The following is a 24474-nucleotide window of genomic DNA, read 5'->3' on the forward strand; positions in this document are numbered from 1 at the left end:
GCTGTAAATTTGCTGTTCCCCACAACCTGTGTATTTTTCTACAGTAGCCCATTTCCCTTTCTTGATGTAATTCAAGGCATAAAAGTAAATTTTATTCATGTAGCTTAAAGTTGTAGCTTCCACCACTCTCCTAGGCTTTATTTGTTTTAAAATTGTTCTGGAACATAAATCATAGGTGGTAAGAGTAAGACCTGGCGGGGGCAGGGGAGAATAACCACTCTAAACAATTTATTTCTGTGTTGTCTTCAGTGTACAGCAAGGAGGTGAAGTATACAGCAGCAGTATTAGAGCCATTAATGTCACATTCCAGACAGTGTGGTGTTGACTTGGAGTTAGACAAACCTGCATGACTGAATTATGTACGCTATTCTAACTACCACGATCCACAACTGTATGTACAGGAGAGAAAAGATAAATTATGAAGTTAGCTTAATGTTTGAAAGAAATTTCTGCAATGTTAGGAGGAGAAAGGAGCGTAAAGCACAGAGTACGTTGGCTTATGCCATTTCACAGCAGTTGTACTGCTCTAAGTATAGCACAGAAGAGTCGCCACAGAGATTAAGTTGATGGACTTGGATTAGGGGGAGAACTGTCTCTCCTGGGAGATGGGGAGAAATCAGTTGCTCTTTATTAAGAGCTTATCCTTAAAAGGCTAAGATGCTTATGAATCTGTAAAACATTTCTGCCTTCTGCTGCAGCATACTTAATTATATACTTCTAGTTATTTAAGCCTTTACAGAAGTGACTAACTGTCTGCTTTACAAGGCAGAAAACCAATGAAGTACAATTGCAGTGTGTTAAATGAATGCAAGTTACACCGAAGTGTTTATTTCAGGCAGCTGCATTTCAGCAAGAGATTGCAGTCCTTTACAGGTGTGGCACTCCCGGGAATAGTCAAGTTCTGGGAGGTGTAGTAGCAAAGAATGATTGAAGAAAGAATTTGGAAGGTTTCTTTTTTGTTCTTGGCATAGTTTGTCTTCTTACAACTTTGTGTCATCTTTGTCACTGTCTGCTCTTGTAGAGGCAGCTGATTGTGAAGAGGAGGATGAGCTTGCCTGCAGAGGAGTAACAAATACGTTCAGATTATTTTTGGTTTGTAAACATGCTCGATAGTCTGCAGTGTTATGAAAGACGCCTGTTTACATCTGCACTAATCATGTACTTGTTTGGATGGCAGAATGGGCCAACAAATGTGAAGCGCTTTTTTGTTAAGTACGTTTAGAGAGAAATTTGTTCAATAGAGGTTTCCTATTGTTTAAATCCCATTCCTGCTGAATTTGCACACAGAAGTGGTGCTAACTTCAGATCTGCAAAAGGCAGCTTGGTGTCTAAGAAACTTGAAAAAACTTACAGCTGGACATTTGCAGACAAGGCTAATGAAAAATGAATAGGAGACAGTACTGGTCTTATTCTTCCTTGTCTGCCTCTTTTGCATGATCAGAAGAGAAGCATTTAAATATTTAAGGCTGACCACATAGGGTTCAAAATGACCGTTTCAAGAAGAAATACCTTCCTGCTTTTCTGACTTCTGTCATGCTTCAGGTTCTTTCTAATGGCATGAAGTGAGTAAAATCATTTCAAATTAGCACATTTCCTGGAAAATGTCATCATAACCTGTCAGTTGCTTTTCCTTCCACAAAATTATTTGTTTTGAAATATTTAATCTGATTTCCCCAAAAATGATTTATGTTTTCTGGTGTATTTAAGCACTTTTTTCCCTGCACTTTCAGGATTGTATTGCCTGTTTCCCATCTTCATTAAGGATTACCGTATTTGGATTATCTTGTTCCATAAAATCTCTTGTATGTGCATCCTTTCTGTGATTTAATCTTGCATTAAAGATACTCACCTGTATTACGTGTGGGGAAAGGAAGAGTTGTTTATGATAATCAGACCACAGCTTCCCTTTTAATAACATAGACTGACTTGTAAAAATCCAGGCTGAAAGAAGTTCTTTTGCTATCCCCTAGATGATCCCGCAACATCTACTTAATGCAGTATTACTTACCCTTTCCCTTGGTTCAGGTGAGTTCCTGTCTCGCTCTGATGGATGGTTTTCTGTACAAGCAGGAGGTTCAGAAGTGTCATGGACTGGATCTGCCATAGAGGCTGTGATAGGAATGTTCTGGCCCTGGAAGTAGTTGTAAGCATCTTTGCTGCACACCAGTAGTGTTAGTCTGTCACCACTATCTTGGATTCTTGCCACCACTTTGTCGTAGTATTCGTTCATCACGTTCACTCCGTTCACTTCCACCAAAAAGTCGTTATTTTCTACACCTGCTGTGTCAGCTGGTCCGTGATTTTGTACCTGCAAAGGCAAGTTCAGACTGTGATATTAGCATAAAACATGGAAAGATGCATTAACAACTGATGGTTAGTTAGGCTATTGTGTTACTGCTTTCCTTACAAGATGGCAAAATAAGCATGGGGACGGGGAGATTTGTGGGGCAGAAATGGCAATAGGAGAGGCAATAGGCCTAGACATAATAAACATGGAACCCATCAGTTTGAGATTTAAGATGCATCTTGATTTTGATAGACTTTCGTTAGAGAAATGTGGCATGGTAGAATCATGGACAGGTAGAAAACCAGTTTTCTTATTACGTGCAGGTCCCTGTCCAGTAACTTCAAAGTTAACTTTACTACATCTCACAGATTCTGTAGTAACGAGTGGAATCCCTCCTCTCAAGAAAGCTAAAGGCACAGACATAATTTGAGACAGTAGAGGTTTGACTTTTGCCAGCTGTGGAATTCAGAGAATGGGGGTAGAGCAGGGCGAAGGTCTCTCTCTTACATTTAGGATGTTTTACAGTCAAAAAAATCTATTTAAAATAGTAATTTTACCATGCCAGCCTCATGAATAAAAGCAAAAATGATGCAAAAGCTGGATTCCCCTTCCATCTAGACATCTAACAGGAATGTTTTCTGGTGCTTATTTTTTATCTTGGTCCTACAATGTCAGTATGACTGTAACAATTACAACTCTTATCTGAGAACGTTGGAGAAGAGACTTGTCTATTGTGGCTTATCTTGAATGTATTTGCAGGGTGGAAGGGAGGAGGCTGTCCAACAGACTACTTGAGCTTTTCCTTGTTCCTCATTCTACATTAGTACCTCACTGATGAACAGTCCAGGCTTGTCCTTGATCATGTTTAAACTGAAGCCAAATCCACTAGGGCCTTTCACCATCTTGCAGATTCTTGGCTTGTGGTTCACTCTCTGCTCAGTGTGCAACTCCACTCTTTGCTCCATTTTAGCTGGAGTTGGGTCTTGTGCTTTGTAGTAGTATGAAAAGGGGGAAATTTGACCCTAAAAAAAGTGACAAATAAAACTTTGTTAACATAAAAACTTATCCTGTGAAATCTGTATTAGGCTTTCATGCGCAGCATGTTTTCTTTGAAACCTTTTTAATGACTGGGACTTGAGCTGCAATGAAGAACTCTTTGCTATTAATTTCTGGTTGAGTGGAAAACTAGTGTTGATCTATGTAAGAAGGGAATTCTGTTACTCGTTTTGTTCATAAATGGTTACACAGCCATGTAGCTCTGAATTTGCTGTCTTAAACTTCTGCCCTTTCTTGTGGTGTGTTTAAATTTAGAATTGTTCCAATAGTGCCTATAGAAATCTGGAACAGGCCAAAAATTTGGCTGTTTAGTGACTTGCTGTACAAGTGCAAGGGAAGTTGCTGAAATATGGGTGTATCTTAGACGTTTCCTGCAAGCTGAAGAAGTGTCTGTCAGAGCAGACTGTTTCATTGCTGCATATGTCTCTTCATAATGATAAATTATCAATTCTTAGCAGTAATTTGCATTTTCTTACCAGTTTATACATGGTGTCAGTCTCCTTATCCACTACCAACAGTGTGGTTTTTGCTTCAGACTGCTTAATTTTTCCCACTGCGCTTTCATGATCCAGACCATCCACTTGCTCACCATTGACAGCTACTAAGATATCATTGTCTTTGAGACCCGCCTTGGCTGCTGGGCTCCCAGAATCAACCTCCTTGATTACATGATCTAAGATCAGAAGGGGTAAAAGATTGATGTGAAGGTGTTTGCTTGGTAAGTTTAAAGACATTAAAATGCATGGCAAAGGCTAATTGTCAGAACTGCACTTCAGGTTGAGACCATTTCCCTGATGTAGCCCTGTTTGCAACACGTCTGTAGAGGACTTCTCCCAGATGATAAGTAAGAAGCCAAAGAGAAAGGTCTGCAAACCTTGTACAGGAAGAAATTGTATAGCAAATGTCATGGTCTGTGTGTTAACGTGATTCTTACCACCAGTACTTTGTTCTATCCGTAGATAAAAGCCGTAACCATTTTTTCCTTTGTGGATCTCAATAAGTCGTGGTTTGAGGGGAAGCAATCTTAGGCTGGCACTCTCTTTGCTCAGTACCATCTTCTGGCTTGTGTAATAGTGGTCTGTTTCTTCATTTGAAAGTAGAAACATAACATGATTTTCAGACTTCTTTACCTGTGGCAATACATATACAGTCTCAGATGTCACCCCTTCAACAACATGTGGGAATTGTAGATATTTTGGTAACTGGTGTACTGATACATAGTGTGGGTGCTGTTGATGAATGAGCCATAAGGTGTAGGCCATGCTATTGTAAGTTGATTTTTTTTTTTTTTTTTTTCCCCGCCCCGGTCAGAAATTTGGACCATGACAAGATCTCGGGCATGTGAGATCCAGCATACATATGAGGAAATTTTCTGTATTTCATACTGTGTTCCTGAACTCTAGGGACTTAGCTATAGAGTCCCATGAGGGTGGTGTACAGTGCCAGTAGAATCCAGTGAGCCTCAGTAGATAGTACTTGGCTTATCTAGCTGTGGAACTTTACAATATAGACATATGCCATCTATACCACTATTTTAGATTACAGTGACGAGAGTCAAGTTTCTATCGCTCTTGGTCCTCTTCCATCTCACTGTATTACTGATTCTGAGGTTTCAGGGTTTTTTTTGTCTGTTTAAACCACTCTAAGTCCATCCTTCTCTTACTCCTTTCTAGTCTACTGGGTGTCCTCTTTACTCATCAGTGTCACTCTGCTGTTGATGTTATAGCAGCTCAACAAAACACAGGCGTTGCACAGTTCCATAGTTTGTAGCGTGCACTGAATTGTGATGCTGGAATGCCGGAGCATGTACTGCCTGTCACATGGCGCTCTGAAATCTCTTCAGCTCCAGCTGCGTTTTAGTGGTGCCAATAGTGGAAAGCTGGAAGCCTCATTAGCAATGTTCTTTGCAGCTGAGGCCAGGTAGTGAAATTACTTGCACAGTAATTTTCATTAGTTTTGGACTTCTTAACAGGAGAAAGGAACTACTAAAATAATGAATTTTCCTTGTTCCATGCTAACTGTATCATCGGAGAGTTCCCCCTCTTCCTGCCCTGAAAACCACATTTGATGACTTGCCTTCTTACCATTAGGAGTATTTCCAGGACTTCTAGGAACAGAGCATGATTTATTTATAGGGTTCCTGGCAGCAGTATACTTCCGTTATTTAAAATTCTTTGGCCTGTCTTGATGGCAGTATTCATTCAGAGTCAGTTCAAGAGGCTGCTTGACAACAGAGCCAAAGCAGAGGGGTACTCTGCCATGTTGATGATACACGAACAGTAGTTTCCAAGATTTACTGTGAGGCATTCGAATCAGCCAGACCTCCCTCCTCAGTAACCCTGCTACCTTGCTGTGAAAGTGGGCCAGAACAGAAGGTGAATCAGTATACAAACAATATACCTTTTCCACCACTTCCTCATGTGTGTCATTTTCCACATTTTCTCCATTGATTTCAATCAGGCGATCGTTATTTTGGACACCAGCCTTTGCAGCTGCTCCTTGTGTTGAAAGCTCTACTATGAACAACCCCTTCTGTCCTAAAATAAATGAAAACTCGTTACGCAGGGTAAGTCACTGAAATATGCCTGAATTTAATAGTTAAGGAAACTCAGCACTGATGTCTTTAGAGACTCTTGGTCTCTGTTTACATGCAGATTACAGTGGCACCACAAACATTCCACGTAGACACACCTCTATCTCTTATTCTGTCCTGGAAAAATCACTTCTGTGGGGGATGAAGGCATTGGTTCACTATCTTCAGCTCAAACAATCTTTTATGAGTCTACCAAGAGTGCCAAAGGGGCTGATTAAGATAGCTGAAAGGGGTTTGATTCCTGCCCGCCTCCCCCCCAGTTTGAAGTGACCAGCTGCTTTTGTTGTTGTTTTATACATTTCATAATTTCCTGTGTTTGGAAGGCTTCCATGTTTGGTCTTTCAATTATATTGCATTCCAAAATACCTTCTTTAGAGGTGATGCTTTCCAGAAGACTTCCCTATTCTGTTGACTGGCCTTGGAAGAAAGGCATATGTGGAAGAGGTTCAAAATCCCTTGCTTTCTCAACAAAATAACTTACAGATCAGGAAAAGTGTTTATTACAGCTGTCTAGAACCTTGTGTGCTGATCGCTGAGGTGATTTGGAGGAATAGAAGAGGTCTTAATGTAGCACCTTGAGTGTACATCTGGTATTTGAGCAGGGACTGCAAATTTGTGTGGGCTTAAATAACAAGATGACAATAGCTTATTCTTTTTATCTCTTTTTTTATCTTTTCTCCACCCCGTAAGAAGTGTGGTCCTCAGAAAACCATGCACTGCATATGCTGTACAGAAATGGACTAGAGATGGATCTGAAATCATCTTGCTGCTTCTCACTTTCTTTCTGTTAGCAAGAGCAGTTTGTGTGTCCCCATTGGCCCCCACGTGCTAACTGTGGTTGCCTCTGTCCCTGCTGCCACATATATGTATATGTGTGTGTGTGTATATATATATATACACACACTATCTCTTCTCCCCAGGCTCTCACCTTCTGTGGTTTTCAGAGAGAAGCCATAGCCATTCTCCTCCTTCACTAGGTAGCAGAGCCAGGGTTGTGGAACTGCAGTGATCGCTCCATTGGCCATGGGCAGTGGGGACTGCTGCTCCTGCTGCTGTCCTGTTGACACCTTTTGACCCAGCTCTTCCAAGTTCACTCCCTCCTTTTCTGCCTTTTGATAGGATGCGTCATCCAGAACAAGAAGTACAACAGAATTCCCGCTGTTTTTGACAATCTCCACCACCTGTAGCGGACAAGGTGAAATGGCAAGCAGGTGCTAGAGTGATTGACCTAAAAGCTCTCCCCAGGAAGGGTTGCACTGTCTACTGTTTTTGTTGTCTCCTCCCTCTGCTTATGCACTATGGAGGCACCTCAAAGACATTTCATGCCTGTGGTGGGCAATGAATGTTGCAGGGAGATACTTGGAGCAGTTGACTGAGCTCTTGGATTTCCGAGCCGAAGATACCATAAAAACTGGAAGCGAAAGCTTCACATAGTGGCAGTGGGTCTGGGTAACAGGGGAGTGGTGTGGATCCCAGACAAAACAGAGATGTACCTGTGCATGTTCCTCCTTGTCTACAAACACACCATTAACCCTGAGGACTCTGTCTCCATCCTTCAAGCCAGCCTTTTCAGCTGGACTGTTCTTTTCCACATTCCGGATGAGATGCCCTGCTGTGTTTTTCTCGATACGCAGGTAGAATCCGTAGGTCTTTTGGGGCTTTTTCGTCACTTTACATTCTCGGGGCTGGAGAACAGAAGCCATCTCTACCAGACAGGATGGAAAAGATACGTGTGAGTAAAAACAGTAAGCTTACCTAGATACGTTCCTTCTAAATACATATTGAGACAGTTTTCTTCAGAATTCTTGGGGTTTTGTTTCGCAGGAAATCCAGCTGTGTAAAGTTGAAGCTAGTTAACAAGATTAGGGAGAAGAAATCAATCCCTTTTCCCTCTGCCTCCTTGCTTTTCTTGTCTCCCTATCTCAAATGAAGTTAAGCAAGATGCAGAACTGGAAGAAAGAAGTTGTCTGCCTGTGACAACATAGTGAAAACTGAGGTGAGGATTTAGTACCAGAATTAAGTCTTACAGAGGAAAAATAACAGCAGCACAAAAAATACTGGAACACTATAGGGAAATTATGTGACAAAATGAGATTTCACAGAATCGCAGAATGGTCAAGGCTGGAAGGGACCTCTGGAGGTCATGTGGTCCAACCTCCTAGCTCAAGCAGGGCCACCTAGAGCCAGTTCCCCAGGACCAAGTCCAGACAGCTTTTGAATATCTCCAAGGAGGGAGACTCCATTACCTATCTGGGCAACCTGTGTCAGTGGTCAGTCACTCTCACAGTAAAAAAGTGTCCTTACATTCAGATGGAGCTTCCTGTGGTTCAGTTTGTGCCAGTTGCCTCTTGTCCTGTCACTGGGCACCACTGAAAAGAGCCTGGCTTCATCTTCTTTACGCCTTTCTATTTTTTCCTTTGTTCTTTCTATTTTTTCTGAATATTCTTCAGATATTTTTTATCGGGTATTTTAAGTTTCCCCTGAGCTTTTGCTTCTCCAGGCTGAACAGTCCCAGCTCTCTAGCCTTTTGATTATCTTCAAGGATGGAGACCCTACAACTTCTATGGGCAACCTGTGCAGATGGACGAACAGGTGGGATCAAGGAAGGACCTCATTGTCCTCACCAGGCTTTCCTGTTCTTAGTTATTTTAGCTAAACAAAATCAAGTTTCAGGAAGAGAGATTGTAACTGGAGTGTTATTGTTAATGAGTGCAGGGTTTGCATTGGAGGGTGGAAAGCAAGGACTATAAAGGAACTAGGAAGATCCTTGTCTCCACTTACAAAGCTTTTTTTCTTCTAGCTGGGTTTGATATCTCTAAGGCTCAGTTTTCCTACAAAATGGTGCACTTGCTTTATTTCTGTGTCCTTTAGAAGCTACTGGTAGAGTCAAAGTTTTTGGAGCTGTCCATGTTTTCCTCTGCCTCTGAATGCTAATTAAACACTTTGATTTTGTTATGAAGAGGAGCTAACAGAGCTATTTCACTTTGACATATCATTTTATGTGAGACTTGGGTAAGATATGAATCCAGGTATTATGAGGTCTAACACAAGTGTGGAATATTCGGGCATACACCTACTGACAATGGGAATGTGCCACTTGCAGGAGAGGAAATGTAATACTGCCTGGTCTGTGTGGAACAAAACAGAGGAGCTGAGACAGTACGCTTATCTTGCAGTTCTCACGTGAATCCCGAAATGACCATAAAGCCTCAGTTTGCTGCCTGACTAAAAGTTTGTCTCCAACCCTGATGACTTTAACAATGACATGAGGTGTAATCAATATAAAAATGTGATGTTGTGTGAGAAAGGAAATAAATTTGGTTTAGAAATGACAGGCTGCTGAAGTAACTGTAATAGTTTGATTCAAATGATTTCTCAATGAATTTGTGACAACCGGAGCAGAATTTCCAGTCAGTGTCTCCAGAGTGCTGTGTTACTTCCCCAGAGAATTTGAGGCCAGCTGGTTAAGGAGTATACTGGATGCTGGGGATTGCTATTAGGCAGTGACCTTTGTCCCCTGGAGGTTTTGGAGCAAATCTTCCTAGAAGCTGTGTCAAGGCACATATGCCAAGGACAAGAAGATGTTTGGGATCAGACAGTATGGGTTTACTGATTTTTATAATACCTGATGAACCTGATAACTTTACATGATGAATGGACTGGCTCTGTGATGGCCAGAGAGTGGTGGATGCTGTTCACCTTAACTTTTGCAATGACTTTGATACAGTCTCTAGTAGAGCCAGCGTAGCCAATTTGGCGATATATGTACTGGAGAAGCAGACTACTAGGTGATGCAGAAAATTGGCTGGGCCATTAGGTGCAGAGGGGTGTGGTCAGTGGTGTATAATCCAGCCGTTGGCTGGTTATCAGTGGCGTTCTTTAGAGTTGGTACTGGGGCTGATACTGTTTGACATCTTTATGATACAGACAGTGAGACAGAATACATCCTCAACAAGCTGATAAATGATACCAAACTGAGGGGGAGAAGTCAATAGGCTGGAGGTTAGGGTTGATCTTTAGAGGGACCTCAGGAGGCTGGAGAAATGGGCTGACAGGAACCTCATGAACTTCAACAAAGAAAAGTGGGGGGGAAAAAAAAAATGTATCTAGACCATGCACAACAATACAGGCTGACTGCTGGCTGGCCAGCACTCAAGTGCCAAAGTTGAACATGAGCCAGTGGTGTACCTTTGGGGTGAAGAAGGTCAACTGTATACTGAGTGGTATGAGAATGTAGCCAGCAGGCCAATGGAAGGGATTGTTCCCCTCTTTGGCAGTTGTGAGTACCGTCTCCAGTTTTGAGCTCCCCAAGTAACTGACATATTGGAGGTAGTCCGCTGAGGTGATTTAGGTTTTGGAGCACATAACGTTTAAGGAGGCTCAGAGGGCTGGGTTTGTTCCGTCTTGGGAACAGAAAGTAAAGGGAAGATCTTACTGATGTCTTCAACTGCCTAACTGGATTGTGTAGAGAACATAGAGCCAGACTCTACTTGAAAGTTAACAGTGGTAGGATGAGAGGCAACAGACACAGGCTGCAGCAAGGGAAATTCCAATTAGCCATAAGGACAGCTTTCATCTCGGGGGCTGTCAGAACTGGAACAGGTGCCCAGAGGGGCTGTGGAATCTCCATCCTGGGAGATACTTACCTGGATGGGGCCCTGAGCAACCCGATCTAAGTTGGCCCTGTTTTGTACAGGGCATTGGACCAGACGACCTCCAAAAGTCCCTTCCAACCTAAACTTATCTATGCTTTTATGATGTAATGAAACTCTGATTTGGGCAATGTATATAATTAGCAGGAATACTACATACTGAAAGTAAGCAATAGTTATGACCAGGGAACAACTCCAAAGATAGTTGTCTTAGGAACTCCTGCCAAAGATCCATGATGGCAGAGGAACAAGACGAACGAAGACAACTTCCTCCAGTTGGAAAGTCCAGGTAATTAGCAAACTTGATTTGTATTTTACTGGAAAAATTTTTTTTTCTGCCTCTCTCTACTGACAGAAGTCTGTCAAAAGGCCAAGGCTGTGTTGCAGAGATTAGCCATTAATCACGGCCTAATAAATACTAACAAAATTAATCTGTTTGCCTGTAAAGATTTCTTTGCACCTCCATGGTTTTTCTTCTCTTCATATCACCTGTGTGACTAATGTATGTGGGGACTGGCCTTTTTTTCTTTTCCCTTTTTTTTTCAGAAGTAGGTGGCAGTCAGATCCTTCCATGATAGCAGCCTACTGCAGAACCACCTCTGTGGCTACCCATGCTACACTGTTTGCTATTGAAGCTGAAAGTGCATTGTTGAGGTTAGTTGGGCAGCATATAGAACAGTATGGATGTGTGGTGGGGGTTTGGCAGGGATGTCACCAAAGCTGGAGAATATGGGGAATTTCAGCATGTGGTGATAGGAAGCCTGCAGATCATGATTCACTTGTTCCCTTTGGTCAGGTGCCGTGTGCTTTTTTGAGTCTCTGTGTAGTTGCACTGGGACTAACTCCATGTAGGGATGGACTGCCCTATTATTTGGACATTGTTTGGAACACATCAGACAGTATTGATCACAACTACAACTCAAAACAGTTTTTCTTGACAAACACTGGGAATCTGTGCTAAGTCCTGAAGTTAACATGCAAAACCAGTGGTACACAAAGCTGAAGAAACAGTAGGCTTTTATGGGAAAGATTATTTCTTTGTATTTAGAAACGGAGGGAATGTTATAGTGCACTGCATACTACTCCTTTTAATCCATGAAAGCTTTACATGCAAAATTATTGGGGTCATAAAAAGGAGTTTTCTAAGGGAAAAGGGATTAGCAAAAAAGGAATTTCTTACCTGTGTGTCTGTGTGGAGCAGCCTTCACAGGAATTCTCTTTTGCTATCCCTCCTGTGGCTGTACCTATAAGTAAGGCTGGACTTTGATTGGGCAAAGGTTGATTTAAAAGATGATTTATTTAACCAAGTTTCACTGAATATGTTCAACACCTTGATAAGCTGGCTTGTCCTTGCCTGTAGAAGTGCTAATCACATGCATTTCTCAGCAGCTTTGAATTTTGTTCTACTGAGAATTATACTCAAGAACTCAGTCAAGGAGGTCATCCAGGGCAAGCCTGATCTTTGCTCTGGGCAAGAGCCTTCTCCAGCTATAAGAAATGTCTTAAAGGGAGCAGGTTTGGATTCTGGTGGATTGACCTGGGCCAGCAGCATTTGTCTGCAGATCAGGAGGTTACAGGTTCAAATCTGTGCTCCCCATGTTGGATGCCAAAAAAAAGACTGTGATGGGTTAACCTTGGCCAGCAGCCAGGTGCCCACTGAGCTGCTCTCAATCCCCGCCTCTACAGGACAGGGGGGGAAAATAGGATGAAAAAGCTTGAAGAATTCAAGATAAAGATGGTAACTGGGAGAGATATGATGAAAAAACGGGCTTGTGATTGAGGGGTGGCCTTGACTGTTGAGGCTGTCACACATGCGAAACATGCACTGCAATCAAGTGACCCATGTGAGTGAAGTCTCCCTGGAATAGAGGGAGGGAGGTGGCTGGGATATCAATATGGTGAGGCCTGGCAAGTTGGCTATACTGGACCACTGCTCTGAACCTGCCAAGGCAAGTGCTACGTGTTTACCATGGTGGAAGCATCTACTGGGTGACTGGACACATACCCTGTAAACCATGCCATTGCTTGAAATGCCATCCTGAGCCTTGAAAGTGAAGTTCTGTGTTGTGGTAACCCTGAAAGAATAAAGTCAGACAGTGCAGTTTGTTTCTGAAACAACCTCAAATACTCCTGGGCCAAGAAACATGGCATTGATTTGGTGCATCATGTGCACTATCACCCACAGGCCTCTGGAAGGACTGAATGATACAATGGACTGTTAAAGACTATGCTGAGAGCATAGGGCGCTGGGGAATGGAAGCAGTGGGGCGTAAGTTTAGCAGAAGCCACTTGGCTGGTTAACACCAGATGATCTAATAGGTGTCCTGGTTCTGCCCAAACAAAGCCCCTACATACTGTGGGAGGAGATGAGGTCCCTGTAGTCCATATAGGTAAGTGGCTGGCAAAGGCAGTGTGGGTTGCTCTCCCTTGGGATAAAGGAAAGCCCATTTGTGGGATTGTCGTTGCTCAAGGACCCAGGTGCACTTGGTGGGTAGTGCAGAAGGAAGTGGAAATCTGGTGTGTACCTCCACAAGATTTATCCCTGGGCGAAAATAATCCATGATTTGACTTGTATGATATAGGAAGTAATACAGCAGGAATCACCTGAACCAATGGAGAATGAGCCTTGCGAGGAACCATGTGAGTGCAGCGCTGATCCAGCCCAGGCAGTCCTGGTGCTCAACAATCCAACATGCTGCTTCTCCTGTCCTGAGTGATCTCCTTAACAGACAGGACCAAAGTCATCGCCTGTTCTTACAGACGTTTGGGGGAGGGGGAGCATGGAATGGGGGGATAATATCTGTATATATGTCAAGGGACAAGGTATAGTGGTTAATGAGGATGTATAAACCAGATGATTGGATGTAAAGATGGTTTAAGTATGTAGTGTAAGTTGTAAGTGTTGGTAAAAAGGAATTTCGTGAATGAAAAACCGAATGAAAAGGTTTGAGTAGCATATAGAAATTAAACAATGTATGAATGGGACAGAGGATACTTAAATGCATTAGATAATGCGTGACCTGAGCATGATGTGAATGGTATGGAATAAGGGGTTGAGACTGTACTGGGTCTGGCTGGGATGGAGATAATTTTCTTCATGGCAGCCTGCATGGTGCTGTGCTTTGGCTTTGGGCTAAGACAGCGTTGATAACACACCAGTTTTTTGGCTGTTGTTGAACAGTGTTTGCTTTCTCTCAAGGCTTTCTCTCCCCCATGCCCTCCCAAGCGAGTAGGCTGGGGATGAGCAAGAAGCTGGGAGGGGACAGAGCCGAGGCAGCTGACCCCAACTGACCAAAGGGATACCCCGTACCATTTCATGTCATGCTCAGCATTAAAAGCTCAGTGAAAGAGAGGAAGGGCAGATGTTTGTGGCTATGGCAGTCTTCCCAAGCAACTGTTGTGCATGTTGAGGTGCTGCTTCCTATGAAGTAGCTAAAGATCTGCCTGCTGATGGGAAGTAGTGAATGAATTCCTGTTTTTCTTTGCTTGCATGCGCAACTTTCCTTTCCCTATCAGACTGTCATTGTCTTAATCCATGAGTCTTCTTGCCTGCCTTTTCCCCCAGCCTGCAGGAGAGGAGTGAGAGGGAGTCAGGGTGGGTGTTTGGCTGTTGGTTGGGGTCACCCCACTGCAAGGGCATACCTTATCCACTGGCCATACGCATGTGCAGGATATGCTTATAGACACAGACTGGTGTTTCTAATGAGGGGGGAAGCCTCCAAATTTGAGATCTTGGTATATTAAGACACTTAATGAATTGACGGTGTGAAGTTCTTGTTAAAAAACCTCATTCAATTTTAGAAAGCTTTAAAATGACTTATTTCCCGTATTAACTTGCTGTGGAATTGGATTATTAGAAATAATACCTGTATTTTCCTTGGCTGTCTGCTCCAACTGTTTCATTCAAAGGAAAGGTAATAGAAATAAGCATAACCTAAATGTGCTGCAACAGAGCAGTCATCAATGTTGTAAAAGCCTTACTGTAATCCACTTACTCTAAGTGGATTTGCAAGCCTGTTGTGACTAGCAGTTGTTCCTCTTTGTATAACATACAACTTAAAAACCTAAGTAAGCCCCAGAGAAGTCAGACCCTGCCCTGTCCTCTGCTTGCAATCTTTCAGACAAGTAAGGCAAAGACTGGAGAGGAGGGACAGAGAGAAAGGGAATCACACTGGCTCATAGTTTTGCAGCTAAGCACAGTGCAGATGGGAACACATACAAGGATCTTGGGTCAGCATACAAGGAAACAACTCGGCGTTTGAAGCAAGATGTATTTTTTTTTTTATTGTAGTGCCACTGTGATAGTCACTTGAGGTCATTTGGGGTCCAGACAAGATTTTTCAAGAATAAGTTGCTACACAAATGTAAAAAGTTAGCGAAACATAGAAACATTCTGTGTTTCTAGAAGGGAAAGTATGGTCATGTTCCAAATCGGAAGGAGGTGGAGGCTGTGCAGCAGTTTCAAAAGGCTTTGAAAAGAAAGATGAGGGAGAAAGGTCTAGCAGTCAACAGACTACTTAAGCTTGTGGCGTGATGCATTATGAAACATTAGTACATACGAATGGCAAGGGGAAGGTTCTTTGAGTTGAGGCTGGTGGTTAGCCCTAGGGCCATGACAGGAGGTTAAATGGGATGCTGCTGACTAGGTGCAGGGAGGATGTATCTCCATGTGTGCTCACGAACAGGACCCTGCATGTCTTAGAGCTGATCTTTGCATCTCTGGGGCTGAGGTGTAAATTGTATGGAAGGTACACTAACGCATCCAATGCTGACAAGCCCTTAAGTCCAAAAATTCTCCTATTCTTCCACCAGTAGAATGAAAACTATTTAAGAATGGATTAGAGTAAAGGCAGCTTGAAATATCTCCTCTTCTGGTTCTTGAGCCTTTTCGAAGAGTGTTCTCAAGCACATTCATACAGCCACAAAAATGAAGAACCTAACTTAAAAAAAAAAAAGACATTTTACCTTTTAACACTTTGAGAATAGTGATAAAACCTGGGAAAACCTCTGAATTCACAGTATTCTTATATTGCAGGAGTTGGCCACAGTGACTTAGGTGGTGTGGTTCTGTTAGCACAGGGACTAAGGGGGGTCTGATTTCTCCAAGGTATGTCCCTTTTCATCTATAGTGTGGTTGTAGTAATATAAAGACCTTTGTTCCTATCCTCATTGCATTCTCCTGTGGGTTAACATTTACAAAATATTTTCAATTATTATTTTTGCCAAAGCTTTTCCGATGTTCGGTTAGAAGAAATTCTATGATACTTACCTGTGGTGTGAAAAATTATCAGAAATAAGCATTTTCTAGTAGTTGTAAGTGATCACATGGTTTCCTCAGCATGTTGGTAAATGGAGAGAAGCACCTGTGTTCTTAACTTTAGTACTTGCAAGGATCTCTGGCTTTAGTAAATTCACAGGTTTTGATAAGTCCTGGCCTTCTTCCCCCAAAGCAAAAACTTCTCACTTTCTAGTGCTGCCAGCAGGCCCCCTGGAATAAGAGCACTGACTGTAGAGATGTTTCGGTATAGTCTGTCTGAGGCACCTTATTTTGATCCTCTGGAAGGCTTTCAAAGAAGCTGACTTGAGCACATAGCAGTAACAGAAAGTGCCTTAGCATCCTTGTCCACATATTCTTTGCAACAACCTGAAGAGCTGCCTAACTTCAAGGAAGGGTGAATGTGTCCTCTGCTGGCAAACGGGCAATGGTGACAGTAAAGGTAATGGTATTTTTCCTACTTAGCATTTGAAATAAGATGAGAGCTGTGCTGCACACGTTCTAGTAGCCTGAAACTGGGGGTACGTGTGGCTTGTTCCAGAGTCTCACAGTGCTGGCAGAGCGCTGCGGAGTGGAGAGAGCCAAACCTGGTGCAGGTGGTGGTGTGCCAGGGCGCAGTTTCAGTGAGCGCTCTTTGCCAAAGCCTTGCTCTTGGCCAAGAAGCAGGTGGTCCAGCTCACTTCCCAACCCTGTTCTGGACACAGACATGAGGAGAGTGTGTCCCCATTGGTACCAGGATGATGGCCCTTATTTAACTTATTCACATCTGAAGAGTTTATACAGATGTATGTCAGGTTTTTTAAAAAAAAAAAAAAAAAAGAGAGAGACAAAAAAATAATGTAGCTAGCCTCTGGATCACTTCTAATTTTTGTTATAAGCGGTTTTGTTTTGTTTTATTAAATTGTGACTCATCAAGATTGTGTTAAGTGATGGTGAAGAAACCACTTTCATGGCTGTTCCACTGGATGACAGGAGTAGAAAACAGAGCTGTTAATGAAAGATCGGTGAAGTAGATCTTTAATGTTTATAATACAAGTGTAAAGTTACAAAGATCAGTCGGCTAAAAGGTGCCTTTTGTTATTAACACAGTTGTACAAGGAGTCCAACCCTAAATTTGAATGAATATGGTTCATATGTTTGGATCTGAAAATAAAGTTGTGCTCAAATGATATGTACCACTGCCAGCATTGTTCTATTGACAAAAGGTTTATGTGGATATTTTGCTGTAAAAATATTCCCTCTCTTAAATCTTTATGATGGTGCCTATAGCGATCACAGCTGAACTTTCTTGCCTGGGAGCATGTACATTCCTTAAAAATCGATCTAATGAGGATTTCTAAACAGTGCTGGTTTACCTATATTGCTTACTGTATACTTGCTGACCACAAGCTCTCTCATCTCCTTGCAGTGCCATCCTTTTCTTGGATTCATAACAAACTAGTTAATGAAAATTCATTTTCAAATGCAGCGTGTTGGGAGAATACAGGCTCATTCGTGTCCTCTGCTGACTCCAGCTGGGACGACTGTAAAGCTGTCCCCTACTCCCCTCAGAAAATGATGCCCCTGCAGCTGAGTTCCAGAAAGGTGATACTCCTGGTCTAAGCCACCGCAACCCCATGTATTAACAAGAGGCAACATCACTTTCAATTTATATTAATATGCAAGGCTGTGAGCTGCGATGGCTGAAGGCCGTCATTCGCAGCCTCTGTCAGGTAGAGATACGCTTCCTGAAGAAGCTGCTGTTCCCATCTGAGGGGGCAGCAGCCTCTTCAGCTAAGTCTTTCTTTCCACAGCTAGGTCTGACAGGGATTGTGAATCAGAGCCTTGGACTGTTTTAAGGTCTCCTTCAGTAGAGTAATACAAAGGCATATTTTACTTATTCTTGTATTTAAGCTCTTCAAAATCAGAACAGCCCTTTCCCTTTGCCCCTTATTTTGCCAGTGACAGTTTTTCCACTTGAGTTTGGCAAGTATTATATAAAGCACCACGTGATTTGGTAATAAGAATATTTGGTTCACTGAAGTCCTCCTTAATCATGAGGCAAAGTCCATTTGAGCTACCGAATGAATATTCATCAGTCATCCTGCGCATAGCCAAATGGTAATTAATTCTTTCTCTTCTGGTGACCACATGCTCCTGATATGGTAAAGAGAGTCAGGGGAAAAAAAAAAGGGGAAGCAAACAGGAATGACATTGCAATCCTGCCTGTTTGCAGGCTTGCAGAGGGAGGGGAGAATACCCCTCCTTCTAGCGTTTTGGGCTTATGTCTTCCTAAAGAATGGGGGAGGGAAAAAAAAAATCATTTGCTGTCCCTGTGTTTGCAGCAAAGAAAGGTATTCTGTTATCCCCTGGACCTGTCAGTAAGGAATTATAGTGGCAGTCCTCTTCCCCCAGGCTTTGCTCTTTGTGCTTTAAATATTGAATTGTCTTCCCTAGTGACCTTTTTACTGGAGAATATAAACTATAAACAATGCTTTCTTCTTTAGCTAGTCAACAAATATTCTGTATCGATCATGAATTTGGGCTTTTAGATGCAGAATTTTTTACAGAGTTAACTGTGAGGTGTGTCTGTGCAGCTTCTTTTGCTGTCAGGTCAGGACGAAATCAATGTTAAAAACTGGAAATTTCTGTTGAAACAAAAATTTGAAGGTCTTAAAAATGAGGAATTATGTGAGCTACATAGGATTTTCGGTGGAGCTATGTGTTTGTTCACAGTAAATGGCTGTACGCATGTATCTATAATCACATGCATGCACAGCAGTCCGGCTGTCTGCAGGACTGTTTGGATAACAGCAACTGAGGTTGGCTGGATTAACGGTGCTCAAATGGCAACGCCTTTGGAATTCTCGTCTTCCCTCTGGCACTCTTAATGTGCGGGGAGACTTTTCTTTCCAGCTCCTTCTGTTGGGCGTTTTCTGGACATGTATTTCTTTGGTCCTGCCTTTTAATTGCTGTATCATTCAGTAGTCTTTGGACATGCAAGACGCTGAGACAAAAAATAATATTATAAATCTACTAGTCTGGCTTTTTCCATTCAGCACACGGAGCTTTCTTTTTTCTAGGGTATGTACTGCTATAAAACTGGTTTGGTTTTTTTTTTTTTATCTGTGAAGGAACAGAATAAGTTACTTAAATCTCAGTTGCATGTGCATTTCTTGCCCTCTGGAGATGGATTTCTGAATTTGACAGTAGAATCTGTTCCTTTTCTTTTAAGCTTTTGAAATGTATAAATAATAAGTACTATGTCTACTTCGCTATTTTCTTCAAGGAGCACAAAGAAGAGATGCTTATACAATCACTATAGAAAGCATATACTCTTCCTCCAAAAATACAGCTCTGTGAGACAGGAATTATCCTGGCCAAAGGCTTTGACAGCAGCAAGTGTGAATCTCTTTCTCTTCCCATCTTCCATTCCTCTTCCCGCTTTCTGTGTCCAACTCATCCTGTCCCCCCTCCAAGTCTGTAATCTGTCCAGGAAATGTCCCTAATTTCTATATTAACCTCTATATTATTGAGTATTTAATTTCACTTTGTCAGTAAAGATACTATTCTGACATTTCATTAGCCTAAGCTCAGGCTGAACTGATGTCTGGAGGGGTAAGGTGCATCAGCCTCAGCAAATATAAATGATGTTGCTTCACGGAATGCAGGAGAATTATTTTGGCTCTTGTCTGTATGCGAAGGACCTAACTTCTGCTTCAAATTTGCTACAAGAAGGATTTAAATTGGAATAGCATTCATTTACCACTCTTTGAGATCAGTGATCATAATGGAAAGTCTGAATGTAGCCTTGAAGGCAAGGAGACATACAAACTTCTGTAGAGGTTTCCATCTTCTCGGTCACTGTATCTTTGCTTTTGTGTTGGGGGAATGATTGCGTTCTGCTCTGATGAGGCTTATATGATGCTTATAGAACTGTTAATAGAAACGTGGGGGTGGAAAACTCCTGCTCTTTATTAGTTCTTGTCACTTTATGGCTTTGAAAGGCTTGTTATCCATTATCACAAAAAGGAAACGGCTACTGCTATGCTTGGCACTGCAGAAATGCAGAATGCAGTCCTCTTCCTGCATAACTGTTGAAAACCATTATTATAAGCTTTGGGAGGAATATAAATCTAGATGCTATTTCAACCCAAGATTACTTTAATATGAGAAAAAAAAAGTATAAAAATAAATTATTTTAGCATGGTGTAAAAGCCAGTAGAGTTGGTTATGAGCCTATATTTATTTATTTAAAATCCGTTCCAAACAAGCAACAGATCCTACCAGAAATCCATGCCTAAGTACTAAGGACAGAATAAATCTCCATAAAATGCACACATGGAAATAAGGTTGCCTTGGTTATAAGAGTAAAACTGGTTTTGGTGACAGCAGAGCTTGTGTCCCTGACTTCGGCTGGAAGATGACACTCAAACTTTCTAGGAAATACCCACCTATATCTTAGCTTATTGCCTCTCTTGAAGATCATCCTGAGTGACATGACTATATCTGGGCCTAAAAAACTAAGTGATCCTGAAATGCTGAACTGGAGTAAGGAGGACATGCCTTCTCAAGCAGTAAAGACCAGAGAAGGAAAAATTCTGTTATCCTCAGACATAGCTGAAGTTACATTAAGCTGTTTCCTTGGGCAGGTCATCCAGAGGAGGAAGAATTTAAAGATTTGTCACTGGGGAAGCCAGCATAAGCCTGAATGAAACTCGTGTGTGGCAGTAAGCTCCACAATATTTGAGTCCATATAGCCAGTGACAAGATCGCAAGAGGTTAAGCAGAAGTAGTTTATTCTACTCTTGTGCCTTTTGTTTCGCCTTTGCGGGGGGAGAATTGTACTGTTATCTCTTCCTTTTCATTTGTCTGTGCACATGAGAGATTCCCAACAGAGTCCTTTAATGATTTCCTAAACTTAAAACACAACTTGTTACTGAGTCAAATTCGCTTGTGTTAATGGTTGTATTTTAAGCTGCTGCCATGTGATTTGACTGTCATACCTTCTTTAAAGCCCACTGTGTCCTTTTGAAGAAGAGGATGATGGAATAAGAACGCTCCATAATTGTGTTTAGTGACAGTAAGGCATAAGGAAAAAGTAGCTAATGGACAATTAAATCAGGTAGGCATTTAAATTAAGTAAGGGAGTTGAAACTGAAAGATGTTGTCATTCTCTTAAATTCTCCTAGGGTTAATACTGTGAAGTTACATATTTAATCAGCTTAGATAACAGCGGAGCGTTGATTTCTCAAGGTTTGCTTGCTTTTGTGTTATTTGATTGACGTTATTAATTTTATTATTTTGATTTTTAAAAAATGAAAAAAGGTGCATCTTTTCACTAATTGGTACCTGGACCTATTCTCTTTACAGTTACAGAATACGTATATCTTTGTGTTCTATTCAATTTAGTTCTCTATTGCTTCACAGAATGATTAGTAAAAATAATGATCACTATGGGGAAAAAGCCTTATTTATGTTTTAATTCAGTATAGAACTCTTGAGTTTTGATTTTTTTTTTTTTTTTTTAATTCTAGATGTAAGAAAGTAAAAATGACAGCCCATTTGTCATTTATAGAAGCCAATGTATAAGATGTATAATGATGAAGTGGTATTCTACAAAAGCAAACCCAGCAAACTAGGTCTTAAACTGAGGTAAAGCGGGAGGGTAAAAGGGTGCCTTTGGTCATCATTGAGTTGTAGACCAATGCATCCAAAATGCAGTCCTGCCATATGATCAGGGCAAAGACAAGTATCTAGTACAGATTACAAGCAGGACTATTAGAAACCCAGAGCATCTGATGCCCGGCTCTGTCAGGGCTGTTCCTGGTGCGCTTGTCTCCAAAGTGGTGAAAGAGCAATTCCAGACCACCTAGAGGACACATCCTTCTTCACAGGTTTGATGAGGACCAGGCTTTCCCACCACCTCATTTACAGAGCTGAAAGCTAGAGCTGGAGCTGTCAGGATTTGGTTCTAGGAAAACTTGGTAGGTCCTCTGAAATGCATTTTTGGAACCTCTGTTGCAAATACAGAATATGGTGTTACCTAGTTATAGGTCAGTTGCTGTGAACTGCTTAATCTGACTTGATTGTCTTCTGTATATGTTTTTCCTCATGACTATACTGTTTTTCATTTGTAACAGATGAATTAGGTGAAACTGAACTTTACTTTCTCTCTTGCTATCTGAATATGATTTGCGTACCACTAAGACAAATCCTGGAATTTGCCTTATTTGAAATTTTTCTTCCATTATCATGGGTATGTATACGTGAAGGTGATAGTCCAAAGCAGCATCAGCACACATTTTTTTAAGGTATGTATTTCTCCCATGTTGCCTTTTTTTTTTTTGTTAAACAAAGTAGAATGAAAATATCAGGATTTCAGTAGTTCAAATCTATCACTGGTTTTATCTTCTGATTTAATATAAACACACGCAAGAGCTGAAAGCATCTTTTTTTTTTTCTTTCCTTTCCTCAGGAGGTAGGTTCCTGCAGCAGCAAATATGTAGGATACATGAGGACACCGGAGAATATATTGTCTGGTCTTGTGATCTATGTTTTTCCTAGCCCTGATATATCCTTCCCTTGCAATCTTGTAATGAAAATTTGTTAAATGTTGTATTGAATCTGATGGATTTACTAATGCTGAGACACCTGAGGAGATCTCACTTGCCTTAAAACAAACAGGCACCTATTCAGATTTACTCAGTAAGTAGAACTTCGCTACTTGCATTTTTTTTTTTTGTATGGTTCAAATAAGGGATTTTTTTCCTCTTTTAAGCCCTGTTTGAAGTAGCATGGTGTGTGTGCTAGGGGGTGTTCCGTTGCACCCTCAGTATTTTCCTAGGCTACTCAGCTCAGATGGCTGTTGAGAATGTAGGCAGAGCTCATGGTGCTGGCTTAAAGCCTCCCTAGGCCTTTCTCAAATAAAAAGGCTGTTCACTGCCCTATTTCTGAGGAAAACCTCAGAGACATGTTCAATCTTGTTTGCTCCTGAGTATGTATCCACAGGCTCCACTGCGAAGGGTGAGTAACTGGGATTACGCTACATTGACAGATCTGATGCTGAATGGACTTCAAGGAACACGTTGCTTGCTCTGCAGGAGAAGTGATTGCTTTGGGATTGGCCTGAGATATGAGAGAAAGTGGAAGGAGAAGAGGGGGGGGGAAAAAATCTTGCTTTGCTCTCCGAATTGTGCATGCTTTGTGAATGGCTGATGTTTGCGTCTGAGCTCTCAAGTCAGCACCTTTCACAAATGCGGTGTCGTCTTAAAGATGTTTGGAAGCAACTCTGGAAACTGATGGCTTTGCCGCACAGAGAGCATACATTTTCAGTAAACGTGTCGGGGACACTGAACTACTTTCTGCTAATAGCAAGGATTTTGATTGCTTTAATGAGCTGCAGAGGCTGTGAACTGGCAGCTCTGATTATTCCCCTTACATTAACCACTATGCTCTACACATCTCAAAAACTGTTAAAAGAGCAACTGAACTCATGCTTCTTGTCTGCACTGTGAAAATGAAACCTCTTCTGAGTCTTTTAAGTGTCCAAAAATTACTGGGTCCTCTAAGAGAGGAAATGTTAGCTAGGTTGCCCTTAGCTGGTAAAAGCCAATAAAATCTCCCAGGCCTGGGTAGCTGACCCATAAATGAAAGCCTGACACCAGAAAGTGTATGGGGACCCTTTTAGAAAGTCAATAAAGAGCAGAAAGGTAAGTTAAGAATAGACATTGTAGTTAAAATAACACAGAAACCAACCAGACATTCAACTTCCTGCAAGTACAGCCTACACAGGAATTTCTTTGCAGTATAGAAAAGAGCAGATGAATAGCTGTCATTTTCACTCCCACCATTTTGCTGTCCTCCCCTCCCAAGAGGAAGATCAGAGCATACCCAAAAGAACTGATTTAACTCACACAAGTACACAGATGACTGGTAGGTGAGAGAGGAAAAAACCAAACCCCAAGCAAACAAAACCAAAGCTTTTGATTTTTGGGTAGTTATTTAACCTCAGAACTTTCAAGGCACCTACCCATTCGGAAAATGGAGGCCAAGCAAACCACTCTCGCTTTTCTCCTTCCCAGCAGTGTGCCAAACTCCACCTGCTGGTCTGGCGCTTAGAGACATTTCTAAAAGACAGCTTTGTTTTTCTATGGAAAAGGAAAATCTATATTCTGAGGTAAAGAAAGAAGCTCTCCTGCCTCTTAACACTAATCTGAAACAGAAGGATGTTGTGGTAAGCATTTTTTTTTTTTCCTTCAGAATTTCTCTATTTTTTCCTGATGCCCAGATCAAAATTCTCCTAATCAGAGTGCAAATATGGTAATATTAGTAACAAGAATTGATTTTTTTTTTTCATCATTGAGAAAGAGATGCCAGTAGCCTGTTGTTCTGTACATTCATTTTAATGTCCTGAGACAATTTGCTGGGAGCCAGGCTCTTGCCTGTGCTAGCCAAATAATTTGATGCAGGTGCCTTCTTGAGGAGGAGAAACAATTACAAAGGAATTTTGCTAGCTTTTAGGAATTCATTGACAGTTGTTCAATTCCCTGTAGACTGCAGCAATAATTGTGTGATTGTGGTCTCAGTCCTAACTTTCAGCTGTTTTAGCTGGTGTCCTCTGAGCTTCAGT

General features: G+C 41.6%; 2 protein-coding genes across 10 annotated transcripts in view; one reads left to right on the plus strand and one right to left on the minus strand.

Annotated features, from left to right (window-relative positions):
* Nucleotides 1-24474, plus strand: part of GPHRB (golgi pH regulator B) — a 47072-nt gene that overhangs the window by 18197 nt on the left and 4401 nt on the right. For 7 of the 9 annotated variants that reach the window (XR_015704528.1, XR_015704532.1, XR_015704531.1 and 4 more), the window contains exons 15-17: nucleotides 21986-22156; nucleotides 22321-22550; nucleotides 23927-24078. The gene's annotated coding sequence lies outside the window, so the exon portion shown is untranslated. The remainder of the gene's footprint in view (nucleotides 1-21985; nucleotides 22157-22320; nucleotides 22551-23926; nucleotides 24079-24474) is intronic. The other 2 variants (XR_015704529.1, XR_015704533.1) reach the window with 2 other exon arrangements.
* Nucleotides 807-11873, minus strand: PDZK1 (PDZ domain containing 1). The gene is made up of 9 exons (XM_009467681.2): nucleotides 11769-11873; nucleotides 7430-7641; nucleotides 6865-7117; nucleotides 5744-5880; nucleotides 4278-4473; nucleotides 3820-4016; nucleotides 3115-3309; nucleotides 2009-2308; nucleotides 807-1055 (listed from the first exon to the last, which is right to left on the minus strand). Exons 2-9 carry the CDS (start codon nucleotides 7637-7639, stop codon nucleotides 981-983), a joined length of 1563 nt encoding a protein of 520 aa, XP_009465956.2. The 5' UTR covers nucleotides 7640-7641; nucleotides 11769-11873; the 3' UTR covers nucleotides 807-980.

The sequence above is a fragment of the Nipponia nippon genome, unplaced genomic scaffold, assembly GCF_047370975.1.
Source record: "Nipponia nippon isolate SJK-2023a ecotype South Korea unplaced genomic scaffold, ASM4737097v1 scaffold_2, whole genome shotgun sequence".
NCBI lineage: Eukaryota > Metazoa > Chordata > Aves > Pelecaniformes > Threskiornithidae > Nipponia > Nipponia nippon.

What these genes read in the sequence shown, in the direction of transcription:
- PDZK1 (XM_009467681.2), bottom strand. Translation starts at nt 7,639, where the DNA reads ATGGCTTCTGTTCTCCAGCCCCGAGAATGTAAAGTGACGAAAAAGCCC. An exon ending in GATAGAACAAAGTACTGGTG is followed by an intron (nt 4,017 to 4,277) that starts GTAAGAATCACG and finishes TTCTGATCTTAG; the next exon opens with ATCATGTAATCAAGGAGGTT. An exon ending in CACCTGAACCAAGGGAAAGG is followed by an intron (nt 1,056 to 2,008) that starts GTAAGTAATACT and finishes ACTCCTCTGCAG; the next exon opens with GCAAGCTCATCCTCCTCTTC.